Source organism: Nannospalax galili, unplaced genomic scaffold (genome assembly GCF_000622305.1).
Source record: "Nannospalax galili isolate Female #2095 unplaced genomic scaffold, S.galili_v1.0 scaffold337, whole genome shotgun sequence".
Lineage (NCBI taxonomy): Eukaryota > Metazoa > Chordata > Mammalia > Rodentia > Spalacidae > Nannospalax > Nannospalax galili.
The window spans coordinates 586,634-598,800 of record NW_008340932.1 but is presented as its reverse complement, the minus strand read 5'-3'; the positions used below and the strand labels follow the sequence as shown (position 1 = coordinate 598,800).

The 12,167-nt window shown below is 36.8% G+C and overlaps 1 protein-coding gene across 1 annotated transcript; it reads left to right on the top strand.

The window, feature by feature from the left end:
- The first annotated feature begins 7,119 nt into the window (after positions 1-7,119).
- Positions 7,120-8,043, top strand: LOC103736597 (olfactory receptor 1030-like). Its single transcript, XM_008836103.1, has one exon. It carries the CDS (start codon positions 7,120-7,122, stop codon positions 8,041-8,043), a length of 924 nt encoding a protein of 307 aa, XP_008834325.1.
- Positions 8,044-12,167: the final 4,124 nt, after the last annotated feature.

The following is a 12,167-nucleotide window of genomic DNA, read 5'->3' as shown; positions in this document are numbered from 1 at the left end:
ACAATTGAATTTATTCTTATAATTGTTTTAATAGCTTTTGTATAATCTTCATCGCTATTATGAGATATAAAATGTATTTATCAAATCTGTAATCATTATGCCAAAAAATCTGAATTACTGTAATATTTTGTATATTGTTAAAACTGTAACTTTAATTGTAAAAAAAAATTTTAATTAAAAAAATATCCAGAACAAGAAAAGGAAAAAAGAAGAAATACCCAAGCTACCCAAACTCACCTCCATTCACTCTGGCCTCATTTCTTTCTTTCATAAGGAAAAAAATTCACATTGTGAAGTTGAATTGATGATCTAAGCATCTTAGAGAATATTTTATATAATTGTTATTTATTCCCCTGAATGTCTTAATAGTTCAAACACAATCAAATATTACATTTACCATCCTATTCATATGTGTAAAGGTCAGTATAAAGTAGCATAGATGGACACTGGACAGATAAATGGCAAGAAGACTCTGACCCCTCCTTCTTCTGCATCTGATAACTCTATGATCAGATGATGGAGTAATCCAGGGGAAGGAGTCATGAAGCGAAGCTTGAATGTGCCTAGGGATAGAAGTAGAGCTGAGAGTCTTTTATTCCCACTGTACCTGGCAGAAATATCAGAACTACATTCTGGTAATGGTTCTGTGACCAATTGCTCCTAACCCAAACAAGTAATCTAGAGTACCACCAGGCTAAGCAGACAAACTACAGGGTGAATGCTTCAAGGACAATTGAACAAAGGAATATAATGGGTCCTGGAGCAGCTGGTCCTGGGTTCATAAGAAGAAGCATTCTTTATAACTCCTGAAGATAATATGTTACTGACTTTGGTCCCTGCATAGATAATTAAACCTTCAATAGCTAGAGTAATTTAACAGCCTTCCCTAATGCTTTGTTAGATAACTGTAGGCAGGTGGAATTTGGTAGGAATGACTTTTACAATATGGACATACTCTGCACAAATGATTTTCACCCAACCTTGAAAATAAAAAGTTTCTGTTTGTAATATAATCAAGCTCCTTGAGCCATGTGTTCCTCTTGTGACCTGCTCATATGGACTTAATCCCTTAGGACCTGTCATTATTCTCCACTCAATATAGTATATAAATGTGTGTATGCATGTTTTACAAACGTGTATGTATGTTTCAAAACATCCAAAGTATTGTGAACAGTTCTTTTCACACTGTAAACAATGAGAAATTGAGAACTACCTGTTTATAGTTGTGCCAGTGATATTCTAGGTCTGGGATCAAAATGCAACATTCTCCTATTAAAAGGGTGATTCTCATGTTTCGTGGTGTAGCTATTGTTTCAATAAAAAAATGAGCAAAACCCTTGCTAAGAAACAGTTTCAAGAGAATTCTGAAGGATAGGTTCTGAGCAGTTTAGGTCTGTTCTTGGCCTTGAAAGTGAATGCAAAGAGTCAGATTGCTTTTTTATTAGGTATCCATAATATGGCTTAGCAACATCAAAGACTGTAATAGGCCTAATGCTTTCAGCAGATTTGGCTGATACTTTCCTCAAGAAAGTAGGAACTTCTTAATTAAATAGTGACCATTTACCTAGGTGCATAACAAATAAATAAGAGTTTAGAGAAATTACAACCCTTGTACATGATGAGAATTGGACAGTATAGTGGCTATTTAAAATGCATGGATTGGGATCCAGAAAGATGGCCAGTGATTAAGACCACTGGCTGCTTTTCCAGAGGGCCAGAGTTCAGTTCCCGGCACCCACATGGTGATGAACAATGGTCCTTAATTCCAGTTCCAAGGAATCTGACTCCATCTTCTGACTTTCATGGGTATGGCGCTACAGGGGTGCACTTACATACCTACAGGCAAGATAGTCATACACATAAAATGAATAATACAATAAAATATAGAATATTTTAAAAAATACACAGAAGTCCCCAATATTTTTAAAGTATATTTTGTTTGAATTTTTGTGCATTTCATACAAAACGTCTTAATCATCTTTATCCCCTTCCCTCAGTTGCACCCCCATATAGCCCCCAAGCACTGGATTGCATTCATTGTGTCATATATGTTAAGGCCCATCAAGTCAAGTGGACTCAGATGTTTCTCAGTACAAGTTCATCCCCTGGAGTCCCTAAACCCAGGGTAGATAAAGCTTAATATAGGGGTTCTGTATACCCCTTGTTCAAAAAAATGCTATATTCTAGAAATCCTACTTTATTGATGTATGTCTCATAATATTGAAATGAGAATTTTGATTTTCATGTTAATTTTTATGGACAACAGGTAGGAAAGAACTCACATACCTGCTGGTGAATGGATGAACGAAGAGGGGCACATATGATCAAAATACATTTCTACATGTATGAAATTCTCAAGTAATAAATAAAAACTTATTTTTAAAAAGATGTTACCATTAGGAAAAACTGGTAAAGAAATCTCTGTCCCTCAGTATATTGGATATGAATCTACAGTTATCTTAAAATACATTATCAAAATTTTACATTTGAATGAAATTAAATGGTATATAACTACAACATATTGTTACTCAGTCTAAAAAGTGGTGATTCTGTCCCAATGTCATGCAGATTAAATGTGTATACTCTCTCACAACACATAGGGTGTGCGTTCTACCCAACTGATTAGTATAATGTCCTCTGGGTTCATTCATGCTGTCATGACTAGTAGAGAGGAGGGGCAAGAGTTATCTCATTCTGTTGTATCCAGGTAATGTCAACAGAGAGGGACAGAATAAAAAAGCATGTTTAAGTAACATGGTCAAACTTAAATTTGCTGGCAATACAGTAATTATAACATTTAACTCTTACATAGCTGTGAGTCCAATTAGGACCCAGAAGGAGAGTGATTCAATGGTCCTTCTAAATTTCAATAATAGTGATTCCAGAAATATCCTAAAACTTTAACAAAGTGACAAATAAGTGTTGTGACTATTCTTGGTTCACTGTAATATATATTAAATAAATAACATGTGGCACCCTGGTCTAGATTGGAGACAGGGCATAAAACCAGGTTCTGTTTAGATGCTTGAGCCTAAGTGAATCTAATGAAAACAATGAGAATATAGGTAATAAAGACTTCCTTAGAGGGAATTGAAGCCACAGGGGCTCACGTCAGAAAATAATCATCACCCTGGCCAACACCCAGGAAGTTCTCCTTGGATGGGTGTAGGTACCTCAGCATGCTCATACTCAGTTGGTAAGGGAGTGAGAAATAAATGTTTCTGCAATTCTCTCCACCTCTGACTCTGTTTCCTCCTGTTGTCCGTAGTCAGCTTTAAATTAAACACCAAAGGAGCTGTACTGGAGGGGTGTATAGCTCCAAGGGAGAAAAAAGAAAAAGTAAGTACAAATATGAGAATAAACTCATCTGGATGGAAGTGGCCAAGGGAGACTCCATGGCACACGTGCTTTACCTGTGAATGCACAGAGTACTTTAAAAAATATTTTATTAGTTTTATTTTATGTGTATGAGTATATTGCCTACATGTATGTAAGTGCACCTGTGTCACGCAATTCCCAAGGAGGTCAGAATAGAACATCGAATCCCCTGGAACTGAAGTAACAGATGGTTGTTAAGCTGCCATGTGGGTGCTGGGAACCAAACCCGGGTCTTCTGCAAGAACAGCCACTGCTCTTAACTGCTGAACCATCTCACTAGCCCCTGTACAGAGTGCATTTACTGATTATTATTTCTATTGAGAGTCACATTACAGGCCTCAAAATCAGTACATAGCTAATTCAAATTAAGTTAATCTAGCTTTCTGCATTTTCTGAACTCCAAAATGTTCAGTCAATATTGTGAACTATTAACCTCCAAATCCAAACATACAACAATGGCGATAACAGAAATGAAGACATTCCTCACAATGCATTGCTTCATTACCCTTTCAAAGTTTGAATCCCTTTGGTTATGTACAGGTGGCAAAACTCTGCTGACAATGGGTTTAGGGTTTTCAGAGCAGGAATCTAGGGGTTATTCATAATATAACTTACTGCAAGTGTTAATTGGTCCTGTGAAAGCTTGATGCTATAAAGTCCTCACCTTCTTCACAGCTGTCGTTGTCAAATCACTCTCCTTTCTCAGGTAGTATTAACAATGTTTCATTGAAAATTTGGATTTCAGCTTAATGGATAAAATAAATTGAGCTGAGTTCAACTTTAATGACCTAGTAAATGTCACTATTGAAGATCAGCTGCACTTCCCAGAGTAAGTACTCCTTCATAAATATATACAGGAGAGAGGTGTTTACATAACAGAAAGGGATTTAGCTCAATGAAACATTTTTATTATCACTGTCAGGTTCTAGCAGCAAAGTGCTCATTCACATCATTTGCGTTTGGTTTCCTTGGCCATGGATCAGACACACTCTCCGTTCTTAAGGAACTTACGATATAAAATTGAATTGTGTTCTAAACTAGGCCTGCATCTTTCACCATAATATCAGTTGATGGCAATGTTAATAGGTTACTATGTGACCTATTTCAATAAGTTTTTTTAAAATAGCCCCTTCATATGGGAATATTTGCTATTATTCAAAATTTCTCATGTATTAAAGTTGAGATACCATAAGAACCACTTATTTTCTCTTGTTAATACTTCTCTGTTTCATCTTCTGGCTAAAAACATGTGGGATACTGCTAGATATTTTGTTTTAGTGATTTCTTTTGTAAAAGGGAAATCATTACTATGTGACTTCTCACTGTTTGTATTGCCTCATTCCCTACAGTAAAACTAGAATGAATATGGTAATTATTTTGAATCTTGTGTAACCTTTCAATAAATAACATAGTAAAATATTTTGAAACAAGGAAACTTTTGTCAGGTTGGATTATTATGAGCTAGAGAGAAGAAAACCATAAAATAATTAGGATGTCAATGAGGATACCAACCTGTACATATATGGATATATGTCATCAAAGGAGAATGCTTACTTTTATTCTGCACAAATACTGGGTGTGGTGGTTTGAATGAAAATGTCCCCCACAGGCTCCAAGTATTTGGACATTTTGTCCCCAGATGATGGCACGGTTATGGGAGGTTTTAGAGGGTGTGGCAATCCTAGAGGAAGCAAGTCACTGGGGATGGGATTAGAGAGTTTTTAAGCCTTGCCAGATCTCCAGTTGCTCTCTTGCTTCCTGTGCCTCCATGATGATGTGAGAGCTTAGCTTCTGCTGCTCCTGCTCCAGCCACCTCCAGCCACCATGCCTCCCTGCCATGTTGGACTGTGATTCCCCTGGAACCGTAAGCTCTAATCTCTTCCTACTCTAAACTGCTTGGGTCTGTGTTTCTATCACAGCAACAGAAAAGCAACTAATAGACTGGGTGATGCACTTCATGATATCTGCAGTGCTGTCTCAGATAAATACTTATTATGATAATTATTTCAGCATGATATAAAGAACATGTAATTTATTCTTTAAGGAACCTGTATTTAATTCAAGTTTTAGCATTATTGGAAATGTCTGCAAGAGTTAGAATGGGATTCAAATGTAGCAAATCATTATAGCCTGAGAGTTTGTTTCTGTCTTTTCTGTTATTTCCCCTCCTACTATCAAAACATTTTCATACTTTATTTTCCCTTTAAGCACTGCTCACTCATGAGCATTTAATCTCTGTACACAATCATATGTGTAGAATTTAATGTCTCTGTGTATGTGACATATATATGTATGGATACATGAATATTTTATAGACATACATAGTTAAGATGACTTGTATTGATTGTATTTCCCCAAAGCAACTTCTTTTCTACCAGAGAAAAATTTTGCAAAACAAGTGAGATTATAAGCTTGTTTATACATGCCACTAAGACTTAAAATTCCTACACGAGGCTAGTGTATATTATTTCTGTTTTTTACAATGTATAGAGCAGTATCTCTGAAACTACAGAATGGTGTATACAAAAAATAAATTTCAGGCCTTATGTTACATCATATGCTTTTAATCCCAGCACTTGGGAGGCAGAGGCAGGCAGATCTCTGTGATTTAAGTGAACCTGGCTACACAGCAAGGTCCAGGCCAGGCAGGGCTACATACTGAGGACTGGTCTCATTTTTTTTTTTTCACTTTTATGGAAAAATAAGAAAGAAACACTTGATAGTTTGAGGGCCTCATGAAGTAGACTGAATTGGGGTAGTGAATTAATACTTAAAGATGAGGGGAAAGCTCAAAAGCTCTCCCGGATTCAGAAAGATAGGTAAAGTTTCACTCTCCCAAGTTCATTAACTTAGGAAATGAGAAGGATTTCAATGGCTGACATTTTATGAACCACATTCAAAGGTGTGTTGCTGAACAAAGGATTATCATTTCTAAAAAATAAAAATCTTTATAACCGTATATTCAAAAACAACATAAATGAGTAAATATACAAACACTTGCAAAAGATAACCATTTTAAAAATATAAAATGCGGGCCAGAGAGACGACTCAGTGTTTCATACCTTGTATTTCTCTTTCAGAGGACCCGAGTTCAATTCACAGCACCCACAGCAGGCAGCTCATAACCCCTGTAACTCCAGCTTGAGGAGCTCTACCAGCTCTGTGCTCCTTGGGCACCTGAACTCGAGCGCACATACTCACATGTAGGTACTCACACATACACATAATTAAAAATTAAAAAATAAATATCTAAAAAAATAAGCAAATAAAAATATGAAATGCTGCCAGGTGTGATGGCACATACCCTTAATCTAGCACTTGGGAGGCAGAGGCATATGGATTGCTGTGAGATCAAGCGAGACCAGTGGTGATCTACATAGTGAGCTCCAGGTTAACTTGGGCTACAGAGAAACCTCTCTCAAAAAAATAAGTAAATAATAAATATGAAATGCTTTGTAAAATTTGCTGAACCACTATAATCAGTATGACTGTCACACACACACACACACACACACACACACACACACACACACACACACACACACACAGAGTGCCTTATGAATTCAGATGTTTAAAACATTAACCACAAACTTCTTAGACCACTTCTTAATGCCACATGCATTTTACATGTTTGAAGGAAGGAGAAATAATATCACATGAAATGAGAAGCTGTATTATAACAATAATCATACGCATTGTAATTTCCTCATTTTAGACCTCGTTTGAAGCCAAGCCAACACAATGTCAAAAAAAAACTACACGGCAGTGATGGAGTTTATCCTGCTGGGCCTGACAGACCGCGTAGACCTGCAGCCTGTGCTCTTCGTGCTGTTTTTGATCATCTACCTCATCACAGTCACTGGCAACCTGAGCATGATTTTCTTAATCAGAAGTGACTTGAAACTCCACACCCCCATGTACTTCTTTCTCAGCCACCTCTCCTTTGTAGATCTGTGTTATACCACCACTGTTGCTCCTCAGATGCTGGTTAATTTTCTGTCCAAGAGAAAAGCCATTTCCTTTATAGGTTGCATGATTCAGTTCCACTTTTTCATTGCTCTGGTCATCACTGACTACTATATGCTTGCTGTGATGGCTTATGACCGCTACATGGCCATCTGCAAGCCTTTGTTATACACTATTAAAATGTCTAGCGGTGTCTGCCTGTCCCTCGTGACTGTACAGTACATTTATGGCTTTGTAAATGGTCTAATACAGACCATCCTGATGCTTCGATTAACCTTCTGTGGGCCCAACGAGATCAATCACTTCTACTGTGCAGACCCACCTCTCATGGTCCTTGCCTGCTCAGATACTTATGTGAAAAAAACTGCCATGTTTGTGGTGGCTGGATCCAACCTCACCTGCTCTCTCACCATCATCCTCATCTCCTACATTTTCATTTTCACAGCCATTCTGCGCATCCGTACTGCAGAGGGGAGGCGCAAGGCCTTCTCTACCTGTGGGTCTCATCTGATGGCTGTGACGATTTTTTATGGAACATTGTTTTGCATGCATCTCAGGTCCCCTTCTGAGACCTCTGTAGAGCAAAGCAAAATTGTAGCTGTTTTCTATATCTTTGTGAGTCCTATGTTAAATCCTTTCATCTATAGTCTGAGGAACAAAGATGTAAAAAATGCAATAAGGAAAATTATCCAGAAATGATTATTGAGCAAAATAGTCATGATCACTGGTTCATAAAAATGTTCTTATTATCTGGCAAATAAATGAATAAATTTCTCTCTGCCATTGATTATGTTTTGTCTTTCTTATTTTTTTAAATGACTTGTGTTATTATTTTTAATTACATGTTTATGTGTGTGTGTGTGTGTGTGTGTGTTGGGGTGTGTATATGTGTTTATGTATAGATGTGATATATGCCTGTCAGTGCAAGTACCCATGGGGGCCAGAGACATCAGGCACCGTTGGAGCTGGAGTGAGTAGGCAGTTCTGAGCAGCCCTATATCAATGCAAGGAATTGAACTCAGGTCCTCTACAAGAGCAGTATGTACCCTCCACCTCTGAGTCATTTTTCCAGCACATCCTCCTTTTGCTATTTATTTGTTTGTTTTGGTCTTTCTTAATTCGCAAGAAGAACTGGTTAGTGTGTATTAATTTGTTAGCTAGAGAATTCAGCATAGGAGTTCAGAGACTAGTACAGGAGCAATGTTATTTTTTTTTTCTTTTAACTCAATAAAGAAATGATTTTGTACATAGTAACTCACACTGGGACAAACATAAAATACAAAATTACCCAGTGCAATGGCAATGGCAGTTCCTTAGGCTCAGCGGTTTAGAGCACTGGCTGTTTTTTCAGAGGACACAGGTTCAAATCCTAGCACACACTACAGCTAACAACTACAGGTAACTCCAGTTCCAGGGGAATCTGATGGCCTCCTCTGATGTCTGCGGGCGCTGTCAACATAGGTACACTTACATGTATGCAAGTAATACATTCATATACACAAAATAAAAATATGTTTTTTTGATTTCCAAAGTATCTTATGGATTTCATTTCATTCATATAACATACAGGGGTTTTTTGTTGTTCGCTTGTTTTCTGTTTTTGTTTTATTTTTGGTTTGGTTTTTAATACAAATTGTAAGGTTAGAGGAGTTGTTATTGTGAGAGTTTAGGGATCCTGGAATCTCTAAGGAGTCAGGCTTAGAGACCCATTCTCAGTAGCCCAATTAAAAAAATATTAGTGAGAAGCAGAGAAATAAGGTTTATTCAATGTGACTACATCGGAAAGAGTAGCAAAGACTTCAGTGACATCTAAGTCCATCTTTGGGATCATGACACGCAAATCAGATTACATATTTTTTAAAGTTATTTCTTTTTATTTTATATATATTTTTCCTGCATGTGTACAAATGCACCATATGGATACAATGATCATATAGGCCTGAAGAGGCCATCAGAGCCCCTGAAACTAGAGTTACAGTTGGTTGTAAGCTGCAGCCATGTGATGGTGCTGGGAATTGAACCCAGGTCTTCTGTGAGAGCAATCAATGCTCTTAAGTGCTAAGCCATCTCTCCAGCCCCTATGTCAGATTTAATGGAGGTAAGAAGTGTGCATAGCGAAGCAGAATTGGTCAACATGTGGTGCAGTCCCATCCAGCTTCATTGCCTCAGCTTCTGTCTCCCAAGCAAAGAGGGCTGACAAGTGGTCAGCATCCGGTGACACCTCTTTCTGGACACAAGCTGCCCTTCTGCCAGGCATCAGGCTCTCAAGCTTTTCCTTCTCCCAGCATGAGATTCTTGGGGGCAAATTCCAGTGGGGAGGAATCCTGTGTTCCTATAGTTTGATAGCTAAAGATGGGGGCAGAATTTTCCCTTTTGAATACATTCCTCCTTGCCAGGATCATTCACATTACCATTTCCTGTTCTTTTTAATGGATTGTACTTGATGTTTTAATCATAGCAATGTGTGGATATTGTTATGTATGTGTGCAACACTGACTATTACACTTCCACATACTCATTTCTTGTTCCAGTTTATCTTGTGAAAAATCCATACTGTTGTTTTGCCAATTTTTCAAATTATGATATTTCTATGTATTTCTATTTAATTTAGACTTCTATCTTAAAGATGCACATCTTTAATGTTTGTTATATATGCATATTCTCCATTTTTCTCTTTATATATATTGAAATGCCATTTATTTTTACATATTACCAAATGATTTATATTTTATATCATTGCTTCGTAGTTTGATTTTCAGCAGTTAGATTGTTTTCTACATGCAATTAAGTTGATATTTACTTATATTACTAAACTAACTTTAAGGTTTCACTTGTTTGTTTGTTCGGATGAACACTTTCCAATCTATAGCTCAAAAAGAAATAATATAACAAACCCTTTGTAAGCGTAAGTAATCATTGACATCTTCATACAACAGTACACTTGCTTCACATATTTCGTTATTAAGAAGTTGAGGTTTCTATGGCTTAGTTTATTTCCCCATTTGCTGCAGTAAATTCTGCTGTATTCTCTGCAAATCACTTTATTTTTAACTAACATTTGTTAAGTTTATCCATATTGATTCATGTAGCATCAGTGCCAAGAGTCTATGCCAATGTAAGACAAAATATATGTATCCATTCTACACTTAAAGTTCAATTACAGCTTTCTTCTTTCTTGATGATGTAAAAATCCAGTGACAACCTGAGTTATGCAACTCTAAATATAAACCAGTGGTAGAGTTCTTCTCATGAAGATAGTAACTTTGCATCATAAGATTTACATATATTTAAATTTACTACTCATTACCAAATGTTTTACCATTTACATTTTCCCCAAGAATCTATGAGTGTTCATAAACCATACTTCAACCACTACCAGGCATTTTCTGATGTCTTAAATGTTCTCTAATTGGGAGGATTGACTCTGCATTTTCATTTCTTTGGAACATCATTACACATGAAGTTAGATGTTTTTAAATTCTTTGACGCTAATTCAAGAATGCTAACTTCTCTTGTTTTAGTTGGATATCCATATTCTTTGTTCACTTTTCAGATTGTTAGGGTCCGTGACTCGGTGGGTCTCTTCAGGAGAACAAATGCATGAGTATGGAGATGCAAAATCAAGCAGAGTTTTATTAGGCCAGCTAGCTGGGGCCGACCATCCTTCCAAGACACGCAGGTCTGGTTGGAGCGATCGACCCTGAGGCAACTTCAGGTAAAGATTATATAGGCTCCCACAGCTGTTACACAAAAGCCTGCGCTTATACAACCAACAGTTTCAAAGCAAGCATTTCACAAACCAATAACTTCAAAACAAGAAAAAAGTTACAACTCCCTTCAGGTGTCTCAATCGGGGAGGGATGGGTGGTATGTGCCTGGTGTGACCCTTTCCTGTTATCTTGTGTAAGCAGACATGCCTACGTGACACAACACAGATCAGACAGGTCAGGCTCCGGGGGCTGCAGCACTTTCCCCTATCTCCGGATGCCTGTGCCTCCAGTTGAGTTAATTGGTTACAAGCAGTAAATTCAACCAAGCAGTAAATTCCTCTTTCCCTAACAAGATCTATCTTTATTTCATTCATATGTAATAATTTCTCAGTTTACTGTACTTGGTACCAATGATTGATGTTCTGTCTACAAGCTGTTCATAATTTATGTTTCACTTTTGTGCATGATATATGTGAAATATATTCATTTTAAAACTAATGAAAATGTATTGATCTGTTCAGGTGTGTTTTTATATGATGATTAAATAATGATGACCTCTTGTGAATATGTAAATGTACATATTTGAGACTAAAGGCTTCTTACAATAATGATTCTTATAGAAAAGAACAGAACTTAATATTTAACAAAAATGACCAATTTTCCAGTTTCTAGATCCTTACTTGTAATTGAATTTGAAACATTAATGCATCAAGTTTCCATGTTTGTGTCAGTCTGCTTACAGGATATTTATTCTAGTATCAATGTGTCAGTCTTTTCATTGCTGAATGTTATTTTAATAAAATATAATTTTAGTGCTTCCTATCTAGACACTTTTTCTTGAAGTATTTATGTGAGAAAATGTCATTATACTATATAGAGGCATCTGGATTGTGTTCTGGGTTTATACCATGGGCTTTTCAGAAGGCTTATAAAACACATCATTTTTCACAAAAATTCAATTTGAAAAACCTATCTATGCAGTAAGTGTGGCTAAGAGAAAGAGAAAAAAGTAAACCAGCCTAAGTTTAGAACTGTGTCTACACATATATCTTGATAGGCACCAGTACAGAATTTCATGCCTATGGATTAGCTAGTCCCCATCTGTTTTGAATG

Bases quoted from the DNA above. Each gene is read 5' to 3' on its own strand.
- LOC103736597 (XM_008836103.1), top strand. From the start codon at position 7,120: ATGTCAAAAAAAAACTACACGGCAGTGATGGAGTTTATCCTGCTGGGC.